At 44.0% G+C, this 25,246-nt stretch overlaps 1 protein-coding gene across 8 annotated transcripts; it reads right to left on the bottom strand.

Annotated features, from left to right (window-relative positions):
- Nucleotides 1-1,045: 1,045 nt before the first annotated feature.
- On the bottom strand, nt 1,046-25,233 carry zmynd11 (zinc finger, MYND-type containing 11). 8 transcript variants are annotated; one of them, XM_036966911.2, is made up of 17 exons: nt 25,020-25,221; nt 20,928-21,063; nt 19,654-19,813; nt 19,116-19,139; nt 14,940-14,963; nt 14,458-14,619; nt 10,623-10,700; nt 10,204-10,296; nt 7,103-7,190; nt 6,677-6,732; nt 6,473-6,550; nt 6,210-6,328; nt 5,795-6,059; nt 5,351-5,458; nt 4,946-5,221; nt 4,296-4,481; nt 1,046-3,889 (listed from the first exon to the last, which is right to left on the bottom strand). In XM_036966911.2, exons 2-17 carry the CDS (start codon nt 21,056-21,058, stop codon nt 3,767-3,769), a joined length of 1,971 nt encoding a protein of 656 aa, XP_036822806.2. In that variant the 5' UTR covers nt 21,059-21,063; nt 25,020-25,221; the 3' UTR covers nt 1,046-3,766. The 8 variants fall into 8 exon arrangements, with proteins under 8 accessions (XP_036822806.2, XP_036822807.2, XP_036822808.2 ...); XM_036966912.2 differs by having other exon boundaries at nt 5,351-5,455; XM_036966913.2 differs by lacking the exon at nt 14,940-14,963.
- Between the last annotated feature and the right edge of the window lie 13 nt (nt 25,234-25,246).

The following is a 25,246-nucleotide window of genomic DNA, read 5'->3' as shown; positions in this document are numbered from 1 at the left end:
CTCATCACCCTCGAGAACACCATCCCCACAGTGAAGCATGGTGGTGGCAGCATCATGCTGTGGTGATGTTTTTCCATCGGCAGGGACTGGGAAACTGGTCAAAATTGAAGGAATGATGGATGGCACAAAATACAGGGATATTCTTGAGGGAAACATGTTTCAGTCTTCCAGAGATTTGAGACTGGGACGGTGGTTCACCTTCCACCATGACAATGACCCTAAGCATACTGCTAAAGCAACACTCGAGTGGTTTAAGGGGAAACATTTTAATGTCTTGTTATGGTCAAGGCAAAGCCCAGACCTCAATCCAATTGAGAATCGGCGGTATGACAAAGATTGCTGTACACCAGCGGAACCCATCCAACTTGAAGGAGCTGGAGCAGTTTTGCCTTTGAAGAATGGGCAAAAATCCCAGTGGCTAGATGTGTCAAGCTTATAGAGACATAACCCAAGAGACTTGCAGCTGTAATTGCTGCAAAAGATGGCTCTACAAATTATTGACTTTGGGGGGGTGAATAGATATGCATGCTCAAATTCTGATTTTGTGTTTCACAATAAAAAAATATTTTGCATTTCAAAGTGGTAGGAATGTTGTGCAAATCAAATGATACAACCCCCCCCCCCAAAAAAAAATATATATATTTTAATTCCAGGTTGTAAGGCAACAAAATAGGAAAAATTCCAAGGGGGATGAATACTTACGCAAGCCACTGTATGTTGGCTCAATCGAATTTCCCCTTTTTGGGGATCTACCGCTGATCGGATTGAATCCCATTCTATGGTAAGGCCAACAATATGAGAAAGTATGTTTGAAAAGATCTGAAATTGAGTTTACTTTTATTGCACAGTGAACATTGTTCTACTGATCAAAAAAAGTACCTTCTTAGTTCCAGAAAAAAACAAAAACATCTGTCTTACCTTGTAAACATTTCCCAGGTTTCATTGAGTATATTGTCTGAGTCCCAAAATGCATTACTTTTGACCAGGGCCCATAGTTACCGAGTTATCTCCCGATGGACATAAAAACGAATACTCGACTACATGAACTTGTTGATACATTTATTTCTCCATGTTAGCACATAGAATATATGTATATACATATTGCTAGCTAAAGCGTAAAACAAAATGCCGGGAGTATAAAAAATGTTAAGCCACTATTAATAGTGTGCATATGGACAGGGTAAAAGTTGACCAAGTCAAAGAATCCTATAGATGTTGTCATGGGTGAGACAGTAAACTTTACTTTCCTCACCAAAGTTAGTGTTTACTCAATTAAATGGTGAGAAAATTTGCTAGACTGCAATTTCAGAGGAAAAGGAAATATCATTGTCATATTGCATCATTTTCAGGAAGTGCAACTGTCTTTTAACATGAAAAAAGGACTGTAATACACACATCTTACTCATGCAAGTTACCAGAAATACTTCACACAAATTGGAATGACATCAAAATATTTCCACATAGGGAAAAAAAAATCACAAATGAGCATCATACAGGGATGGACAAATATAAAATACATACTGTAGTAGAAGCCGAGAAAATTCACAAATTGGATCTAACCCCTATGTAACACTTTCCAAAGCGCAGACAAAGAAGTGTTTGTAACAAGTGGTTGAGGTCTGGACAGTCCGTCACCTCAGTAATAGATAGACAATTGGCCATATGTGAGGGGACAACTGCAGGGTTCTGCTGGTTTTCAAGTTAACATATTTATAGATAGCTTAATTCCACAATTACATTAGTCCTCTCTCTTAGCCTTTCAAATAGAGGGCAGCGCGCAGGTGGGGAAACTGGAGTTGCAAACCTCAGAAATGTAAATAACTTCCATTAGACTGTACCATCAGTGTGTGTAGTTTATAATCTCATGAGAATTACATGGTGTAAGAGAACAAGTTTATTTACATGTAGTGCAACCATGACAAACAGAATATGATTTTGTTAAGAACGCCATGAGAGATTGAGAGAGAAAGAGAGATTGTGGCATTCGTGCAGGACATGCATGATTCTGTCCATGGTCTCCTGAGGGAGTGCATCAGTATTAAACAGAACATAATTCAAACACGTCCCAAATCAAGCAGTTTGTTAATAACTTCTAAACATTATGCTGCTTCTCTGATTGAAAAATAACAAAACATAGAATATGGTTAAGGAAAGAGAAAAATACAATGTTCAAAATAAATCATATTGTTCTAACTAGTACAAATAATTGTGTTAGTTCTGAAAAGTGATGCACTTGTCAGAGCTAACGGAAGAGAGAGTTGCCATCATTGAAAACGGAGTGTCCAAAACTAGGCAATAAAATGAATGAATGCAGGTGATGACATTTCCTCTGTTCAGTCGGCTCTTCATAACTAAGGAAACAGTCCCATGGACTTCCAATATTGTCTGACTTCCCAAGTAGCCTCTTGGTTAGTACTTCTGTTCAAAATCAAATTGGCAATTACATTACCCTTTAAGAAATGATCCAAGACAAGTCAAAAAAAGGATAATAACATTGCACACCATTCAGACTCAAGTAAGAGAAAAATAAAAATGACTAAAAGATAACAAGCCTGATCATTCATATTTGCATATATTTTATATTGGTCCATCCGTATTCATTGTCTATGGGAAACCAAAATACTCTGCAAGCTTTTTTCCCTAGTAATAAAAATGTGAAACTATCAAACATGCACATCCCATTACTCAGAATATGAGGATGGAGTTGAAACAACAGAAACTAACCACCAACTACAGCATATGCAGTGAAGAGTCTCATAACTAGTCACTGAGTATTCTAAAAGTGTACTTACAGTGAACATCACAATAACCATGACACTGATGCCAACCAAAAAAATGAAACGAGGGGGGAAAAAAACAGCACTCAACACAGTTTCTCTGTTAAGATAAGGTTCAACAAATGTTGTTTTTGGCAATATTACAAGCATTTGGGTTGTGAAAAGAAATGAAATGTGCAAACGGTCAAATTAGGAAGGAACCTCTCTAAGATCCAGCTCAGTAAAGATTGCTATATATTCCCCCAAGAAATGTTTGACTTTTTCTTTGATTCATAAAAATGACAATGTATTCAAAAAGCCAAGCCAAAATGTGCATAATAACAAACGGAAGATTTCTGTCAGCTTCTTTATAGCCGACTTCAGAACCCTGTTCCCAATGATGTTTTAAGTGACTTGAAGATGATAGATGCATGTAAAAACAATAAAAAAGGTGCCGTTCACCAAACTATGTTCATGATAAAATCATGCTAAATGTTCATGGGTCATCTACACTTACCGTTTTGCAGTTTCTTTTCCTCATGTTTTTTTTATAGCATTTTTTAAAATATTTTCTGTATGAAAGCAGAGCTTATTCAACATTGCAATAGTACTTACGGTTTAAAATCGACTGTCATATTAATTGTTAAACATGTACAGTAAGAAAAGTGATAAAAAAATTCAGGTAATAAAATGTATTCAGTTAATGCTCATTGGTTATTACAAACTTAAATAACACATTCTCCAACATAGGTCAAATTAGCACAATAAAAAAAATCATACCATGCTATGCATTCGAGCCATGGTCTTGATTTGGGGAAAAACTAAACAAATCAATACACTGGGTATACTAAATAATAATGTAATGAAATAAAATGAAGAGACCATTTTTTCAGACGTTGAGCAAAGATTCGGTCCACAAAGTGTTCAGGAAGGCAGGTAGGGGTGTGGTTGGGTGAGTGACAGTGGGGCGAGCCAATGGGAAGGCGAGCTAGGGTAGGGGGCGCGGTTGCTCATCTCTTCCTACGGCAGGTGCGTTTGTGGTCGGCGTGCCAGTGCTCCTGTTGACACTTGATGGAGCAGTAGGAGGTGTTCCAGCAGCAGTGGTACATGGCTTCCTCCTCACAGTTATAACACTGGACGATTCACACACACACACACACACACACACACACACACAGGGTCAGACTATGAGAGTTTGTGAATGCCAATATTACAATAACTGACTTGCTGTTGTTCAGTCATTGTCATATTCAATTGATACATTATATTTTACTATGTTTAGTACTGCTCTAATTATGTACTTTTGGTTATGGAGTTAAGAATCCGAAAAGGTCAAGGATGTGCTTAGTTTGGTAGTGGGTTGTGGGGCAGATCTTAGCTAGATAGTGGTGTTCTTTGCCCTGCATGTAGCTAACACAATGTAAAAACTTTGCATGTCCAAATATACTATGGATTTAGCCCATTAGGTCTCAATGAGTGAGACACTGGTTTGAACAGACAGCTGTGTGTGGTAGAGAACGAGGGAAAGGTCTCACTCACCCACTGCTTCTTCTTGGTGGTGGAGAGTAGCTGCTTGTGCTGGGCCACCATCTTCTTCACCTCCTCCACCAGCTCCTCCTTACACTTCTCCTTCACCGTCTTACACTTTCTCTCCATCTCAGCCTGGGCCCCCGACACCGCCTTGCTCACCGCCTGCCTCTTCTCTTCCTCCATCTCAGAACGCAACTGGAGACACACCACAGAGAAGGACCCTCAGCTCAGGAGCATATTCTGAACTTACTGTAGGTGCTTTTGGATCAGGGGTTATTACTGTCATTTTAGTGCAGGTTAAAGTCTTGATACATGTCATATACTCATGTTTTAGCTGGTTCCTTTTCTTAAAATTCAATAAAACCTTTTCTCAGTGTCAGTCTCCAGGTTCCCTCACCTCTCCTGGTACAACCCCAGCTTCACTCAGACCCCCCGTCTCAATCCCCCAGTCCCTCACCTACTCCAGGGCCTCTCGAACCCCCCATCGGTCTCAATCCCCCACCTACTCCAGGGCCTCTCGAACCCCCCATCGGTCTCAATCCCCCAGTCCCTCACCTACTCCAGGCCTCTCGAACCCCCCGTCGGTCTCAATCCCCCAGTCCCTCACCTACTCCAGGGCCTCTCAAACCCCGTGTCGGTCTCAATCCCCAGTCCCTCACCTTCTCCAGGGCCTCACGAACCACACGCTCAGTCTCCCTCTTGTTGTCGGCCTTCATCATGTCCTTGACGTCGTTGAAGATCTTGGTGTACTTCTCGTGGCACATGTTCTGGCAGGCTCCATCAGAGGTGGTCTGGGTGCTGCGGTGCAGGCAGCGTGGCGAGGCGGCTGAGGCCTTCTTGGTCTGCGTGGAGACAGACAGCTTCTCTGGCTGGTGGGGCGTCGTCACGGGGATCTCCTGGCTGCTGCTCACAGCCTCTATCTCAGGCTCCGGGTCCTGGGGGAGAGAGGGGGTGAGAGATAGAGAAATGGACACAGACATTAAAACGAACACAATAAAAAAAAAAACACTATAGCAATACAATGGCTGAGTGATCATACAACAGCAGTGTGTAAGGATACTTACACTGACTTCCTCTTTGGGATCCGGAGCTTGACCGCGACGGCTCTTCTTTGCTTTAGGCTCCTGACTGTCTGTCTGTCGGTCTCGGTCTGCCTGTCTGTCTGCTTTCTGCTGTGGAGAAATTACAGAACTGCAGTATCTAACAGATTTCTAACACCTCTGTTAGATACACTGTTTCTGTCACTACAGCAACGATCAGAGCTAGAGCCATGACAACACAGATGGTGTAGGGATATGAAGGTTTGTGTTGATCCTCACATTCTCAATCATTAAAATTCAATAAAATACAGGCCCTGTAATATCAGCCACCAGGTGGCGCTGCTAAACATACATACCAGAGTAGCTGTTAGTGAGCTGTGGGCCTATATGCAAACCGCAGTGTGTGTGTGTGTGTGTGTGTGTGTGTGTGTGAGAGAGAGAGAGGCAATTGCAGCGCAGCATACGTACATGTTTGACCTGCTCGTTGGTGTTGCTGGTGGATGAGATGGAGGACTCGGCCTCCTCCGGCCTCTCTGTCAGCCTCTCCTCTCCGTCTCCTCTCCTCTCCTCCAGCCTCTCCACCATCTTGGTCTTCCAGAAGCGGCCCTCCCTCTGGAAACGCTGGGATAGCTCCAGCTCATCACAGGCCTTCTTCCAGCCCGCGCTGCGCTTCACCTGCAGCTGTTGCACCGACACCTTGATGTCCTGGATGTTGTCTGCCGGGATCCACGCTCTGGGGACGAGGAGACAACAGTCAGAGCAACCAGGGCCTCCCTCATAGCTCCATAGCCAGGGGATATTACAGCTAGAGATTCTGGAAAAGAAGCGCAAGATGATCTACTATTTTTCTGTATACAGCTTAGTGCCCAGTGTAATGGCTGACCTCTGGTGCTGGTGGCCAAAGAAGCGGACGTCCACCTGATTGTCCTCTCTCTGCAGGATCTTCGCTGGCCAGTAGCCAAAGCCCTTCATCTTAGCCCACACCACCTCGTGATTAGGAGTCTGCAACAACAAGCACAAGCAAAGATAATACATACAATTCAATCAACTTTCTTTGTCCCCTTAAGGCAATTATATTGGGGCTATATTGGTGCTTCAACAATCAAATCCGCAGGGGCATTGAAGCCAAAACAGTTTCATACTCACACAGGGGTAGCAGAACCAGTTGTCAGGTCGAGCGTTGGACAGGTAGAAACAGTTCTTACATAGCATTAACTCGTTTAACTGGGGAGAGAAAGAGAGAGATTAAATTAAGAGAATAGAGAGCAATAAACAGCTTCCATGCCACAACCTCCTAGAATACTGCAATACAAATGTCATTGTGTGCAGATATTTTTTTTTACTGTTTACCTCATGGCATGTGTCACTGTAGAGCAACCGTGCTATTTCAGCCTGGTCACTATGCACTGCAGCAAAAACAGGTTTTGTTAACGTTGGGAAAATAACATTCAAGTACATTTAAAAGACTTTGTTCTATTGAACATGTCATCACAAGAACGGCATTTCAACTACATGAAGAGAGCCTTGGTTGTCCAATAACACATTAGACTGGGTCCTAATAAAATGACATTTCTGCAACAACTATACAGTCTTATGTTACAGCTGCAATTAATAATAGGAGGGAAATCTGATAGCAATATGCTCTTCATGGATGTGTCCCAAATGGCACCTTATTCCCTACTTTTGACCAGAGCCCTGTGGTCCACTATAAAGAGAATAGGGTGCAATTTGGGACGCAGACCATGATAACAGAGTGGTTGTGAACACCCCCCCCACCTCCAAACAAAATGGCGGTATTGTGCACGATCAGCTGGGCATCTGCCTTGAACTCGTCGAAGCTCTTGTATTTCCCCTCGGTGAGGTTCTGCAAAAGAGAGAGAGCGAGAGCACAAAGAGGCCTATTCACACTGGGCAGGACAGAGGGGGCTGTGGTGTGGTTGCAGTACCATAAGAGATCAGAGGAGGGCAGTGCACCACACATCCAGGGCAGACCCAAGTGCTGTTTTCCAAAGGCCTAGATTGTATTCACTAGACACCAAAAGGAGTGAAACATATATACTAGGAACATCTCAAAAATGTTGTTTTCTGTTGCAAAACGTTTTGATACAATGTGCACTCATGAAAACAGCGCTCTGCTGTTTTCCAGCCTATTTGGCAGGCAGGGTTTGGCTGGCGGAATGCACCAGTGATCACAGTGCAGAGGAGACCTCACTGACCCCCTCGCTGTGAGGAGAGGCAATCTGATAGCCTGTAGCGTTGGCTACACAATCACAGCTTTATACTGGGGCTACATCTGACATGCCCTTACACAGACCCTTACCAAACAACATGGGGCCGAGTCCCAAATAGCACCACATGTACAGTGCATTCGGAAGGTATTCAATTTTGTTATGTTACAGCATTATTCTAAAACGGATTCAATTAAATTTTTTCCTCATCAATCTACACACAATGACAAAGCAAAAACAGGTTTTTAGAAATTTGCACAAATGTACCTTATTTACACATTTATTCAGATCCTTTGCTATGAGACTTGAAATTGAGCTCGGTTGCATCCTATTTCCAGTGATCATCCTTGAGATGTTTGTACAGCTTGATTGGAGTCCACCTGTGGTAAATTAAATTGACTGGACATGATTTGTAAAGGCACACACCTGTCTATATAAGGTCCCACATTTGACAGTGCATGTCAGAGCAAAAACCAAGCAATGAGGTTGAAGGAATTGTCCGTAGAGCTCCGAGACAGGAGTGTGTCGAGGCACAGATCTGGGGAAGGGTACCAAAAAATGTCTGCAGCATTAAGGTCCCCAAGAACAGTGGCCTCCATCATTCTTAACTGGAAGAAGTTTGCAATCACCAAGACTCTTCCTAGAGCTAGCGGCCAGGCCAAACTGAGCAATCGGGGAGAAGGGCCTTGGTCAGGGACGTGACCAAGAACCCCATGGAGCTCCAGAGTTCCTCTGTAGAGATGGGAGAACCTTCCACAAAGAGAACCATCTCTGCAGCACTCCACCAATCAAGCCTTTATGGTCGAGTGGCCAGATGGAAGCCACTCCAAAAGGCACATGACAGCCCACTTGGAGTTTGCCAAAAGGCACCTAAAGGACTCTCAGACCACGAGAAACAAGATTCTCTGATCTGATGAATCCAATATTGAACTCTTTGGCCTGATTGCCAAGCGTGTCATCTGGAGAAAAGCAGGCACCACTCATCACCTGGCTAAGGTGAAGCATGGTGGTGGCAGCATCATGCCGTGGGGATGTTTTTCAGTGGCAGGGACTGGGAGACCAGTCGAGGGGAAGATGAACGGACCAAAGTACAGAGAGATCCTTGATGAAAACCTGCTCCAGAGCGCTCAGGACAACGACCCTAACCACACATCCAAGACAATGCAGGAGTGGCTTCGGGACAATTCTTTGAATGTCCTTGAGTGGCTCAACCAGAACCCGATCGAACATCTCTGGGGACCTGAAAAAAGCTGTACAGCGACGCTCCCCATCCAACCTGACAGAGCTTGAGAAGCTCTGCAGAGAAGAACGGGAGAAACTCCCCAAATACAGGTGTGCCAAGCTTGTAACATTATACCCAAGAAGACTCAAGGCTGTAATCACTGCCAAAGGTGCGTCAACAAAGTACTGAGTAAAGGGTCTGAATACTTTTGTAAATGTGATATTTCCGGGGGGGTTTTGCAAACATTTCTAAAAACCAGTTTTTGATTTGTCATTATAGGTTATTGTGTGTAGATTGATGAGGGGGAAAACTATTTAATCCATTTTAGAATAAGGCTGTAATGTAACAAAATGTGGAATAAGTCATGGGGTCTGAATACTTTCCAAAGGCACTGTAGTGCATTTGGCCTGGTCAGAAGTAGTGCACTATGAAGGAATAGGGTGCCATTTGAGACAACCGAGGGATTGCATTATGAACAACATGAGGAAGATCGGATGGCAGAAGACATCAGTGGACATGTTTTTTTTCGGACAGTAGCCTACATTCGACATTGGATAAACTAAAGGATTCAACAGTATACAATATATCATGAAAGGTTCAAAGGGCAGGGAATTCAAATCAAAGTTTATTGGTCGCATACACAGTTTGGCAGATGTTATAGCGGGTGCAGCGAAATGCTTATGTTACTAGCTCCTAACGATGCAGTAAAATGTCAAATCAAGCACACAAATAATCAAAACATTTTTTTAAATGTCACTCGAGAAACATCGTAACGAATCTAATTAACAACCCAAATAGCAGTGTAAAACGAATCGAAATGCAATTTATACATATATACACACCGATTCATTTACACTAGATATATACAGCAGTAAATATATGAGTGAGCTCTGTCAAGAATCCAGCATAAACATACAAATGCAGTGTGCATAAACAGTGTAACTAAAATCCAATGTACAGTAGTAGAAATGTTAGAATGAACCATGTGGGGAATACAGGGTTTAATACAGTGTGAAACAGGAAGTGTCCAGTGGTTTAATTCCTCTATAACATGGGACAGCAGCGTCGGCTGTGTGTGTGTGTGTGTGTGTGTGTGTGTGTGTGTGTGTGTGTGTGCATGTTTGTGAGTTTGAGGTATGTATGTTATTGATAGCTTGTGTGTGTGTTTTGTGAGAGTGAGTTTCTGCGTCACTTGGTAGGCGGCTAGTGATGGCTGTTCAACAGTCTGATGGCCTGGTGATAGAAGCTGTTTTTTAGTCTCTGTCTTGGTTCGGTCTTCCATAACTAAATAATAGTGTGAAATCCCGAATGCGTCCCAAATGACTCTGGTCAAAAGAAGTGCACTACACAGGGAATATGGTTCCATTTGGGACAGAACCACAGTGTGAAACCCTGTGTTCAGCAGTGTATTAAGGCCACTTAGTTACCTCCTGAATGTTGGTGACGTCCAGCGAGGTGTGGATGAGCCTTCTGTACATCGGGTGTCTAGTGTCTTTGCCTTTCTTGTTCAAGTCCACGGCCTGCAAGCCCGAAAAAAAATAATTTAATATCACTTTTATGGACGAAAAGGAGTAGGAAGAGGCGGGGGGCTGGAAACAACCCAGACCTTTGTGGTGGGAGATTTTACTGGCCTTGATTTTAAGTAATATAAAACATGGCAGTGCTCTGATTCAATATGGTGTTTAAGGCCCAAATGGCAATCTATACCCTACATAGTGCACTACTTTTGACCAGAGACCAATGGGAGGGCTGGTCAAAAGTAGTGCAAAATATAGGGAATATGGTGCCATTTGGGCCCTACATACATACGCTGAACACAAAACTAACTGTTCCATGGAACACTCACCCTCTCTTTCATGCGCTGAATGATAAAACGCAGGTATTTGCACATCTCCTGCTTGTTCAGGTTCTTCTTTTTACTACCCTGCAGAATGAGAGAGAGAGAGCAAAAGACAGAGAGAGCAAGAGAGCGAGAGAGAGCTCAGCATGACGCTGTAACCAATCCAGCGCTCTATTCAAACCAGCGGTGGGAAGAAACTGATGAGAGCTGACTGTGTACAATATATTGCATATCATAAATTATCCCAACAATAAAAGGAGGAAAAAGACCGCCTGCAGCGCAGTGGAGAGAGAGAAGAGAGTGAGAGCAGACAGGACAGGAGACAGAGCAGACAGGACAGGAGACAGAACAGGAGACAGAGCAGACAGAACAGGAGACAGAGCAGACAGAACAGGAGACAGAGCAGACAGGACAGGAGACAGAGCAGACAGGACAGGAGACAGAGCAGACAGGAGACAGAGCAGACAGGACAGAAGACAGAGCAGACAGAACAGGAGACAGAACAGGAGACAGAGCAGACAGGACAGGACAGGAGACAGAGCAGACAGAACAGGAGACAGAGCAGACTGAACAGGAGACAGAGCAGACAGAGCAGGAGACAGAGCAGACAGGACAGGAGACAGAGCAGACAGGACAGGAGACAGAGCAGACAAGACATGAGACAGAGCAGACAGGACAGGAGCAGACAGAACAGAAGACAGAGCAGACAGGACAGGAGACAGAGCAGAGAGGACAGGAGACAGAGCAGACAGGACAGGAGACCGAGCAGACAGGACAGGAGACAGAACAGGAGACAGAGCAGACAGAACAGAAGACAGAGCAGACAGGACAGGAGATAGAGCAGACAGAACAGGAGACAGAACAGGAGACAGAGCAGACAGGAAAGGAGACAGGACAGGAGACAGAGCAGACAGAACAGGAGACAGAGCAGACTGAACAGGAGACAGAGCAGACAGAGCAGGAGACAGAGCAGACAGAGCAGGAGACAGCAGACAGGACAGGAGACAGAGCAGACAGGACAGGAGACAGAGCAGACAGGACAGGAGCAGACAGAACAGAAGACAGAGAAGACAGGACAGGAGACAGAGCAGACAGGACAGGAGACAGAGCAGACAGGACAGGAGACAGAGCAGACAGGACAGGAGACAGAGCAGACAGGACAGGAGACAGAGCAGACAGGACAGGAGACAGAGAAGACAATAAGGAGAGCAGACAGGACAGGAGACAGAGCAGACAGAACAGGAGACAGTAGACAGAACAGGAGACAGTAGACAGAACAGGTGACAGAGCAGACAAGAAGGAGCTTACAGGACAGGAGACAAAAAGGAGCAGACAGGACAGGAGACAGAGCAGACAAGACAGGAGACAGAGCAGACAAGAGACAGAGCAGACAGGACAGGAGACAGAGCAGGAGACAGAGCAGACAAGACAGGAGACAGAGCAGACAAGACAGGAGACAGAGCAGACAGGACAGGAGACAGAGCAGACAGGACAGGAGACAGAGCAGACAGGATAGAAGACAGAGCAGACAGAATAGGAGACCGAGCAGACAAGACAGGAGACAGAGCAGACAAGACAGGAGACAGAGCAGACAAGACAGGAGACAGAGCGGACAGGACACAGAGCAGACAAGAAGGAGAGCAGACAGGACAGGAGACAGAGCAGACAGAACAGGAGAGAGCAGACAGGACAGGAGACAGAGCAGACAGGACAGGAGACAGAGCAGACAGGACAGGAGACAGAGCAGACAGGACAGGAGACAGAGCACACAGAACAGGAGACAGAGCAGATAGGAACAGGAGACAGAGAAGACAAGAAGGAGAGCAGACAGAACAGGAGACAGAGCAGACAAGAAGGAGAGCAGATAGGACAGGATACAGGACAGGATACAGAACAGGAGACAGAACAGGAGACAGAGCAGACAGGACAGGAGACAGAGCAGACAGGACAGGAGACAGAGTAGACAGGACAGGAGACAGAGCAGACAGGACAGGAGACAGAGCAGACAGAACAAGAGACAGCAGACAGAACAGGAAACAGAGCAGACAAGACAGAGCAGACAGGAGACAGAGCAGACAAGAAGGAGAGCAGACAAGACAGGAGACAGAGCAGACAAGAGACAGAGCAGACAGGACAGGACACAGAGCAGACAGAACAGGAGACAGAGCACACAGAACAGGAGACAGAGCAGATAGGAACAGGAGACAGAGAAGACAAGAAGGAGAGCAGACAGAACAGGAGACAGAGCAGACAAGAAGGAGAGCAGATAGGACAGGATACAGGACAGGATACAGAACAGGAGACAGAACAGGAGACAGAGCAGACAGGACAGGAGACAGAGCAGACAGGACAGGAGACAGAGTAGACAGGACAGGAGACAGAGCAGACAGGACAGGAGACAGAGCAGACAGAACAAGAGACAGCAGACAGAACAGGAAACAGAGCAGACAAGACAGAGCAGACAGGAGACAGAGCAGACAAGAAGGAGAGCAGACAAGACAGGAGACAGAGCAGACAAGAAGGAGAGCAGATAGGACAGGAGACAGAACAGGAGACAGAGCAGACAGGAACAGAAGACAGAGAAGACAGGAGACAGAGCAGACAAGAAGGAGAGCAGACAAGACAGGAGACAGAGCAGACAAGAGACAGAGCAGACAGGACAGGACACAGAGCAGACAGAACAGGAGACAGAGCACACAGAACAGGAGACAGAGCAGATAGGAACAGGAGACAGAGAAGACAAGAAGGAGAGCAGACAGAACAGGAGACAGAGCAGACAAGAAGGAGAGCAGATAGGACAGGATACAGGACAGGATACAGAACAGGAGACAGAACAGGAGACAGAGCAGACAGGACAGGAGACAGAGCAGACAGGACAGGAGACAGAGTAGACAGGACAGGAGACAGAGCAGACAGGACAGGAGACAGAGCAGACAGGACAGGAGAGAGAGCAGACAGAACAAGAGACAGCAGACAGAACAAGAGACAGAGCAGACAGGACAGGAGACAGAGCAGACAGGACAGGAGACAGAGTAGACAGGACAGGAGACAGAGCAGACAGGACAGGAGACAGAGCAGACAGAACAAGAGACAGCAGACAGAACAGGAAACAGAGCAGACAAGACAGAGCAGACAGGAGACAGAGCAGACAAGAAGGAGAGCAGACAAGACAGGAGACAGAGCAGACAAGAAGGAGAGCAGATAGGACAGGAGACAGAACAGGAGACAGAGCAGACAGGAACAGAAGACAGAGAAGACAGGAGACAGAGCAGACAAGAAGGAGAGCAGACAATACAGGAGACAGAGCAGACAAGAGACAGAGCAGACAGGACAGGAGACAGAGCAGACAGAACAGGAGACAGAGCACACAGAACAGGAGACAGAGCAGATAGGAACAGGAGACAGAGAAGACAGAACAGGAGACAGAGAAGACAAGAAGGAAAGCAGATAGGACAGGATACAGAACAGGAGACAGAGAAGACAGAACAGGAGACAGAGAAGACATGACAGGAGACAGAGAAGACATGACAGGAGACATAGAAGACATGACAGGAGACAGAGCAGACAGGAGAGGACACAGAACAAGAGACAGAGGAGACAGAGCAGACAGGACAGGAGAGCAGACAAGAAGGAGACAGAACAGACAAGACGCAGAAGACAGGACAGGTCACAGGGATGGTACTGGTCCCATGAAAATAATAATATTTATCTAATAAGTGAAAAACAGCATGATCAATTATGGGCCTAGATAATACATTTGAGTAATTTGATAAAAGGTACTATATAGCTTACACCCAGACATAGGCTAGACAGCACCAGCAGACTAACATGGAATACCTACCCTGCACACCACACACTGCCAGTTGGATCCGCTGTCCCGGGGCTTGTACTCGTCAGACAGGCATTTGAGGTGATAGACACGGAAGCAGTTGTCACACACCAGCACGTCTCCGGGCAGGTGGCACTCAAAGCAATACCAGTCGTGGCTCTCTGCCTCCCATTCCTGAAACATACGGAGCACAGTGATCGGTGCCCCCCCTCCGCACCGACCTGACGGCTGGGCTGCTGGAGACTAGTCTACACCCCCAGCCAGGGGGCCACTCCTGGACCCACTTCACCAGCTGTTCCACAACACACATCACAGTTCTTTGATCTATGCATATTTATCTTATATCCAGGTCGCCCTTGGAAAAGAGGTCTTCTGACCTCAATTGGACTTCCTGTATAAATAAATGTTAAATAAAAACGTTTTACTGGTAGCCTATACAAACATTATCTCACAACAACAGTTATTGAATGTTTAGTTAGTGAATTCTGACTGACCTCCTCCTGCGGCTCGCTCTCCGTCTGCAATTAAACACCCCCATCATTGATTAATTAACTAGCAAATAAACAGTGTACGTACAGTGGATTGTGTAGCATAACCCCTGTGCAAGCCAATTATTTAAAGGGCAATCTCTTAAATAAACCTCTTGGGAAGGAAGGATGAGAGTATTACAGGCCTAAGGCTGATGTATGACCATTGCGGAAGCGCTTGCTTCCTGGAATGTAATTATTAGCACACATATCTAAGATATTTCGCATCAACTAAAGTTCCCCCTCTGTGTTCTGAGGCTAGATGAAGTATGCCTCCCAAATGGCACCCTATTCCCTATATAGTGCCCAACTTTTGACAAGAGCCCTGGTGGGCTGTGGTCTAAAGTAGTGCACTATAAAGGGAATAGGGTGCCATTTAGGAAGCAACCAAAGTTCATATTAAACCCTGATGTGGCCGTGCATGCATGAAAGGCTGATGGAAGCTCGGGAAGGGTGGGGGAAATTCCTGCCAACCTGAACCTGCTGCTCAAAGCATTACTCATGATTTACTATAGTCTAGTTACAGGTTTCACTAAGACGCATAGAGCTAGAAACCATCTGCCTGCCTGGGATTCAAACCAACAACCTCCTCATAGTCTTGAGTGGTAAAGGAAGTGAATAAGGACTTATTATTGCAACTAGCCTACACCTTCCCACAAAACCCTTTCTTTCAGATGAAGGAATAAAAACATCCTAGTTGAGGTGGTTAACACAGGACAACCTAACCTACGACACTCCATCAGTGCAGAATCCTTGTGTCCTTCCCTCCAACTCTATCCAGCCTCTGTTGCACATGCTCTGTTTAAACCTAGTGAGCTGGAGAGCACTCCATCACAGGGGAGCAGAGAGGAGGAGCCCAAACTAACACACAGAGCCATAAATAGTCATAAAGGACAAAAGGACAGTGCATAGACGCAGCAGTGCCACTGCCAGCCTAGAGGGAGAGCCTGATGTAAAGCAAGCTCTGCCAGAGGCAAATCATTTTTATTTAGGCCTCACCCCACCAAGGCCTCCACAAGGTCCCTCCATATCTTTTCCTGTCCAGGGCTATTTTGGATGGCTCTTTCCAGTTGAGACCTAGTCTGCTGGTGGTGTTCAGCCCTGCTAGATGTGCCTGGCCCAGTCAAGTGTAGAAGGGTACTTCACGGTCCATGCCGTGTCCCTGTCCTATTGTATTCTGAATGAAAAGGGTGAGGCCTATGGGGAAGCACTGTCTGATGATGCTTCCTACAGTGTAACATTGCCTACCTCACTTGGAGTGATAAATATCCCCACCACACTGGCATGATGTTACAGTGTGGTGGTTATTGCAGAGATTAAATCAAGTGAAGGACATCCAACATCCTCAAGTAAGAAAACAAAAGGCTGTTGCACATGTATAATAACACAAGGGAGAGTTCACATTTTTTTTATACAAATATATCATACGTTATTGACATTGTTAACCAAAGCAATTATATCTATTTTGAATTTTTATAATTGACCCCCTAAAACAGCAGAGGGGGAACTTTTAGGAGGGAGAATGAGCCTTGTCTAAAACGGTCAACAAAAGCAGAGGGGTTGTGAGGGGAGGTGCTAGCTAGTACCCGTAGGCCCGACCCAGTTTGGCTCATGCTGTCTCCCAACCCCAATAACACTGTCAAGAGTCTCAAGCTGGGACACGCCAGGCAGAGAGAAAGCAGGCTGAGCAGAGATGTGCCTGGAAGCACAGGTCCATCTATTACATAAGCCAGCCTGGGGATCCATCTTAAATAGCACCCTATTCCTTACATAGTGCACTACCTTTTACCAGAACCTTATGGGCCCGGGTCAAAAGGAGTTAACTATATAGGGAATAGGGTGACATTTTGCAGGCACCAGCACTCTGCACTGCAGCAGGCTAGCTGAGCCAACCTCCCTATAGACACACCACATACCCATTCCTCTCAGGAGAGCTGTAGAGATCATTACAAATACAGCCCACACTGCCCTCCCTGCATTCACAATACATAACCATGAAGCTACTAGCTAAGGCCAGACATGAAGACACTGTATGTGTCCCAAATGGCACCCTATTCCATATATAAAATAGCACTACTTTTGACCAGAGTGCTATGGGCCCTTGTCGTGCTTTAACAAGGGGAAAAGGGTGCTATTTGGCTTTCCCCACTGAGCTTCACCTCAAACACATCCATCAACAAGCCATTCTGCCACTCTCTTCTGATTAACTGAACAAACCAGGATATGGAATATCATAAACAAGAAGAGTCTAAATAATAACGATGGGCGTGCCTGGATTAAATCCACTCTGACTTTGGTCCATCATCTATTTACTTTGGAACGTATTTATCAAGGGTTGATCCTCGAACATGCTGACCAAACCGGCCATGTTGCGTGAGCGAGTGTTGCAAGATAAATTTACACAAACATGTTATTCAATCATTTCTTCCAAACTGCTGGGGCGCGTCTGCATAACCAGGCGCTAAAATAGAATTTGGTTCTGTTTTAGGCACTTGACCCGCTTCAAGTCCCACCACTCTCATCTACTCATTGGCTTCTACGAGCAAATACCCACGTGGGTATAAAAAATTGACCAAAAACGAACTAAGTTTCTCCTTTTCATCTGTGGATTAATTATCGGGAGTAGAGAACACACCATTTTGTAACACTCAAAATGAGTCAGAATTCTACAAAGATCCAGCAACAAATAAAAAGGACCATATGAATTTCAGTTAAAATAACAACCCAAAGTCTCCCAAGACAAATTAGCTAGCAACAGCAAGCTACCTAAATGGCCATGAATGTTTCATTTGTGTTTTGATCTGTCCCCAAATGAATATAGTTGGTTTTGGTATTTTAACCTGCGCGTCATGAACACATCTGGTGTGGATAGACAAAAGCAGCATGCGTACACAGACACACGCGCGGTGCCGGTTTGGTCAGCATGTACGTTTATGATCAACGGCGAGGAATATCAACAAATACTGCTGCTGTTGCGGAGGAAAGAAACATTCTTGCGTCTAAAATTGCACCCTATGGGACCGGGTCAAAAGTAGTGCACTATATAGGGAATAGGGTGCCATTTGGGATGCAATCCCTGGTCACTTCCAAGGACACAAACATGACAGTTGGATTGAATCCAGGCACTTGAGACAACGGAACTTCATAATGTACTGTAATTACGTCGACATTCTTCAGATACACAATACAAATGCGATGCTGACCTATGAAATCAGTCAGCTAACATTTCTAAGGACAGTCAGGCATAAATAGGCTGTATCCCAAAGGCCCCTATTCTATATAGTGCACTACTTTTGATCAGGGAACCCCATAGGCCCTGGTCAAAAGTAGTGCACAACATAGGGAATTTGAGTCCATTTGGGATGTAACCATAGTATAGACAACACACCACCATACCCCCTTGTTCATCAAACCAAATCATGCTGGAGTCACAGAGATAATAACACACAGAGGAATGAAGGTACACACCCCTCCCTGAGGAGTTACTACTGCTACCACCATCAGCAAAACTACATCTACTACACACATCATATATGCTTGCTACAAACCTGCGGCTATGCTGGCGTTGCTGGTCATTTCACGCAAAAGACATGACATTGAAATGTGCTACTATGATTCTGAAACTTTTTCTTCAGAGACTCTCTCTTTGGAGAATTGTTTTGAAGTATGTGTCAAACAAAGCCATGAAGACAACAGCTTTCACTGTATGGAACCCTGGCAATGTTTATTAGTTTTTTTAGCTGTTTTTAAAGCAACGTTACATGTGTAGATAAGTAGCGAGCAAATATTTAAAGGAAGTGACTGATCCATTCCGCAAGAAATTGGGCCACCGAGACAGCGCTACACCGGGCTTTCTGGAAGCTTTTCACATGGAATATCAGCATCTCTCGTGTTAAAACTACTGGCTATGACGTAAATGGTTAACCATTACAACTGAAAATACTTTTGATATCATATTTTTAAACAGATAATTCAATTAGTATTTTGTTGTCTGATTTTATGTTAAAGAGTATGCAGCTCTAAAAAGATTCCATCAAATCCCAGATTGCGCTGCAGAAGTGGCAAAAGTGATTTGAAGCGGAATGATGTTAGTAAAATAAATTAGAGATTTAAAAAAATTAGAAAACAACGATCCACCCTTACCTTGCTTCCTTCGGCCTTCGGCTCCTGTGTGATTGCAAGTGATCCAGAAAGCAGTGTTTAAAGTCCTGCTGCTCTAGTCAATTGAGTTCTCTTTGAGTAGTGCTAAATTTGACTGTACTGTGTGGGGCCAGTGTGTTTGGTGCATAGCAGAGCTACAGTACTAAAGGAATGTGTGCATGGTCATCATACCTATGACTTTAACAAGTCAGCCTCACATACAAATTGGTAAGGGAGCAGCATGACTTGAATCACCAGGTCGTTATAATCAATGCTGAATTCAGTGCTATAGTTCACAGCACCTCTGAATGACTGAAGTATTACTAAGTTGTCTAGCATAGCAGATATACAAACAACTCCTTACAAATAAAAGATGTAAAAACATTGAATAAAAGGGAGAATTCCTTGAACTAAGTACATTTTCTTCTGAACCATAGAGGTGTTGCTGAGGGAGATAGGAGAAATAGGTGTTGATGATGAAGAAACCAGCAAGGACTGCTGGGGTTTGGGTTATCACTACTGGGTAAAACCCCTCTCTTACCTGCTCGTCTCCAGGCAGCCAGTAGCCCTCCTGCTCAATGCCGGCCTTGGAGCCCTTACAGCCCACAGTGAGAGTCTCCACCACCAGGCCATCCTTCACTGCCAGACTCAGCTGCCTGGCTGTCTCCTTGGGGTGCATGCCAAACACACGGCTCAGGTACCTGCATAGGTACAACACACCAACATCACTGCCTCTGCCTGCATTCTCTAACAACTCAACCAAGGATAAACCCATTCACCTCAGAAGGAGCTGCCAAATATGCAATTCACAAGGAAATGGGCAAGAATAGAACAAAACAGAAGCAGACAAGAGTGCCAAAGACATCCAATTTTAAATCTTGAAGTAGGGCCTAGCCCCCAGAAAAATATTGCTACCTGCATTGGGACCACCACATCATCACAGTGCAACCCATTACATGGACTAGTTGGGACAAAACCACTAATGACTGTGCCGCCAACCGTTTTATGTTCTGCAGACAGACTAAGTCTTTCCACATCTAATGTAAAGAGATAACACAACCTCCCCTCCTGTACCAACTGCCTTCATTTTCATATTAAACTCTATTTTCCTGGACTCTCAATGTCACCACCTCATCCATTCAAATACAAAATGTATTTTAAGACATTAAGACAGTTCAGCAGTGCCTGCCATTGAATTTCATCGCTTTATCTCCATGACAACAGCCACTCTGTGTCATTCATTCTGCTCGTGGACAACTTCCAAGGCTCTCTGTTTGCCAGAGGATTCCAATTAGCCCTATTCCTATTCCATTAACTGAAAATAAGGACTTATCAGGCATAGGTTTCAGCATGAATTAATTTAGATTAGACTGTAAGAATATTACAAGATAATCATAAAACAATATAATAGGACCTAAATCAGTCTAAATAAATACAAATATTCATATAGGTGCTACAATGGAAGCTGCAATATAGCTTGGTTGAAATAATTTATGGTCTGAATGGCATTAAGCAAAGGGAATTTAATGTCAAGTATTGAACGATGAAACCATTTCACCTATTGATCAAGCATGACCCTGAACGCAGTAGCTAAGACCCACCACCATTCATCCATCGATCCAAACTCAATATGTATTGAAAGTGAATATGCATAGAAGGTGCATCACAAATGTAAACAACTGGAGACACCTTATCATTTAGTCTACAAAACGGCCGGGTGACTCCACTAATATTTAAGACAATTTTTGGGGGCGTTTGTGACGTCTCCACTTTCTAAGCGTCTTGGAATAGAACTAGAATGACTGGAATACTTACTTTGAGATCCTGTCCATGTTGGCAATTTGTTTCTGGTTGCGGATGACCTCAATGGCAGCCCACACGTACTGGACCACCTTCGGATCCGCCTGCCTCTTCTTCACCACACGCGACATGATCTCTTTATTCATGACACCTGCAAGGAATGGGAGAGAAGTAATGTTTCAAACCATTAGGCTACTTCTAGAGACACTGCGGAACATAGTTGAAATGCGTCAATTTCAAATCAGGAAATGAACAGCGAAAGTTGTTTTTCTTCCCCCTCTCAGCTCAAGTGAAGAAATCCTCATCATGCCGCACCACCCAGAGGGCATGGGTAAACTACACCTCCAGCCTAGCCTGGTGGAACCATCCTGATCGCTACGTTCACCATTCTATTTCACTGACGTCAACAGAACGGTGAACGCAGCGATCAGGATGGTTCCATCAGGCTACCTTTAACCATCTTCCTAGCCTAAACAGCCAGGATAAGAAACAACAAGAATCTGCAGGTTCCAAAGCCTTCCAGGACCAGGATTGGTCAACCCAATCAAGACAACAAAAACGATGTCTATTCCCATGTCAGAAAGACCTCAGAAACGTGCTTTGACTGGCCTAATAGATGTCCATTGTCCATGACACAACATTGCTCCAATGACCATGCGAGTGACACAGGGGGCTTCCCATGGTCAGCAGGTAGCCTATCGGTTAAGAGCGTTGGCCCAGTAACCAAGAATTTGCTGGTTAGACACCCTGAGCCAACTAGGTGAAAAATCTGCTGCTGTGCCCTTGAGAAAGGCACTTAACCCCAATTGCTCCTGTAAGTAGCTATGGATAAGAGTGTCTGCTAAATGTAATCCTAAAATACACTATTATGTATGGCCAAGTCTAGTTCTATTGGGCTTTGTTTATCATTCCCTTAAACACTGCAATGTAACAGGAATCAGCACTTAGGGAGCTGTAGTAGAAATGGCCAACATCTAGATTCCAGGCCCGGGGTAGGCAACCCTAGTTCTCGAGTGCCGCAATTAGCGGCACTCCAGGAACAGGGTTGCCTACCCATATTCTAGGCTATTCAGTGGAAGAAAAACAGAATACCCCCCCAAAAAATTTTTTTATTTTTTTTGCAAAAGAAATGAAGAAAGCTGTGCCATTTCACAGAACTATCATAGAACAAGTCTACTGTGAGGGAATACAATATTACTCAAGAGATTTTAAGGAAAGGAACAATAGCAGTTTGCCTCATCCTGTTATTAATAAATAACCTTATTTTAACTAGGCAAGTCAGTTAAGAACAAATTCTTATTTACAATGACGGCCTACCGGGGAACAGTGGGTTGTTCAGGGCAGAACTACTGGCTCAACGCTCTAACCACTAGGCTACCTGCCATCCCGTTAACTATGTTTCAAATCCAATTTTGCACATTACTCTTCTTAAAAGATGTCCTCCAGCATTTTTGTTTTTACTTTGAAATGTAAAATGTCAATTTAAAAAACTTCTGTTCCAAGCTAACCATATGCTAATGTTAGTCCACAGACTTCACAAACAGAATGCGAATCCATACATGTTTTAGTTCAACTAACATTTAAAGACCAAAGGACAAAATTATGTGTACGGTTTACTATCCGTTCACACCAGTTCACTGAACATTTTGGCACCTCATTGGGCCAGACAGGAGGAAATAGCCTAAATAGATATCATGTAGCCACTTCATATTTCGCTTCAATTCATCATAGTCAAATTAAAAAGCATGTGATATTGAAATGTGAGCCAAATTTCACAAATTAAGGTCTCGCACATCCACTACTTACAATAACCATGTCATCTTGTACGTGAAGCCTACATAGAGTTTACATTTTTATATATATATATTTTTTTAAAGTGATTTAAGCAAGCGAATCACTTCTCTAAAAATGTAGGCCTTCTAGTTAAAAACCTATAGCAATCATAGTTCAACACTTAACCTAACCAAGAGATTTTAGCCTATTGGAGGCTCATAGTTCAGCTATAATCCAAGAGGAAGTTGAAGGAAGAGGAAGCGAGACATCCCACTTGCAAATTTTTTATGGTTCATATAGAGTCAATAAACTAAGCAGACCAGATCAACCTGCTATTGCATTGGTGCCTATGGGAGAGACACACCTTTAAGACTGGAACTGACCATTTTTTTCAATGGTGTAAACAGCCTTAGGAAGACGTCTTCATTTATCCACCACCTAATGGTTGAGTATCTCTTTACAGGAAGCTTGAGAACATTATGTTTCCTATAATCACACCTTTAAAAAACAAACATTTTAAAATATTTTTTTAGAAAACAAAGAGGAGCATCTGTTAAACATTTAATTAAATGTGTACGCCTTAGCAAGACAGTAGAATATCTCAATTTCAGGCCTATACCACTCCCGCAGTAGGCTTATCTTGGGGCAAACATTTCACAAAAAGAAAATCACATTTCCTTGCAAACCTGAGGATTGACGACAGACTCTAAATCACTGTAATATCATGTCTCTTCCCATGTCTAACTTGCAGCCTGCTGAGAGAAGGTGAATAAGAACTGAGAGGAGTAGAGGTGACAGTGAGCGATGTGATATCCCATGCAATGCAAACCAGAGTAGGTGTTAATAAGAGTCACCAGTGCCTTGGTGCCAGGGCACTACTTAGTGCTCCAACTCCACATCCGCTGCCACCTTACAAAGGCAGCGTCCCAAATTCTACCATATTCCCCATATTTATTTATCTATCCATTATTTTACCAGGTAAGTTGACTGAGAACACATTCTCATTTGCAGCAACGACCTGGGGAATAGTTACAGGGGAGAGGAGGGGGATGAATGAGCCAATTGTAAACTGGGGATTATTCTGGTTAAAAGTAGATCACTAAATATGGAATAGGGTGCCATTTGGGATGCATCCAGAGGTAACAGCAACCGCTCACAGCTGCTACCTGAACACACCCCTATCTAGGGACTGACACTACATAATGTCATGACTACAGAGGTTCTACACTCCCCAATCAATTAGGCTGCTAGGTGTCCAGGAGCACAACACTCCCATCATCAAAATCCAGAGCTTAAAATCATACAAGGTAGGTCTAGCAGTGGCAATAAGATGAACTTTATTATTTAGAGTCTTTGTTTATCAAATGTAGCTATGAATCATGAATGTTGTCTTCCTCAAGGTCCAGCTGTGACTCTGTTTCCACTTTTACAACACAATCAGTGCTCAACAGAGGCAGACAAATTATATCTACTGTGTATATAGTATGGGCAAATTAGCCAAACAATCAATCCACTAATACGCGTGTCAAACTCAACATGAATAATAGTATGCGAGACAGACATCCTAAAGGAGAGGTCCTGTGAATGAAAATTCTGATGGGCTATTTTGAAGATGTAAAAAAAACAACAAAAAAAAACCAGCAGGATTAGCTTATTGGATACATGAATGAGCTTTTTCGTGGCTGTGTTTTAATTTTGTCTGACCAACTATTCGCACATTGATAGTGTAGTTGGGGCAGGCGGGTAAATGTGCCTTCTCTTCCCCAGACCAATCCCTGGCCTGATTTCCGGATTAAGTATTCAGCACAGTCCGTGGATATTTCAACAAAGGCGTCCAAGGCCACACGACCAAACTAGCTAACTGGTAGCTCCCACTCCCAGTTTGCTAGCTGGCTAATGTTGTCAGTTTGATAGTTAACTAGATAGCTAGTACTAGGGAGCTAGCTAACGTTTGGTTAGGGTAATCTCCAAAGCGAGTGTCAAAGAAAGCTTGTCAAAACGTTAGTTAGCTGGTTCGACAACATAATTGTTAGCAAGCTAGCTAACGTTAGCAGGATCTGGAAAGCAAAGCAGTTCTGTAGCAGCTACCTAGCTATTTAACGTACGCTTTCAAACATGCATTTATTAGCCACGTAGACAAATAAAATAGTTGTTAGACGGTAACAAAGCAACTACCAAAACGTATACAGAAAATATGAATGTTAGTTAGAATCGTTGTTTTCAGAACGCGCCATGTTCATAACAGGTACAGCTACAGTAGATAGCTAGCTGTTAGCTAACCGTAATATGTTAATTTCAGTAATACATTTGATATTAAATAAATGTCCAACTTACCGTCACTACAGTATTAATAATATATGTCACTGTATAAATCCGCAAAGGATTCAATGTAAGAAACTTTACATTTGTATTTCCGGGATAGTTTAGACTGTCTGAATTATGGTCAGGTTTACGTCCAGCTGGCCTGGCCACACAGCACAGGATTGGGGAGAGGTAAACACAGCGCCAACATTAAAATAGCAGGACAGATTTTTACACAGGAGAACTCTAGTGGTGGAATT

Source organism: Oncorhynchus mykiss, chromosome 28, assembly GCF_057628025.1.
Source record: "Oncorhynchus mykiss isolate SJ-2025 chromosome 28, ASM5762802v1, whole genome shotgun sequence".
Classification (NCBI taxonomy): domain Eukaryota; kingdom Metazoa; phylum Chordata; class Actinopteri; order Salmoniformes; family Salmonidae; genus Oncorhynchus; species Oncorhynchus mykiss.
Note: the sequence above shows the minus strand (reverse complement) of the source record. Positions and strands in the feature narration are given on the sequence as shown.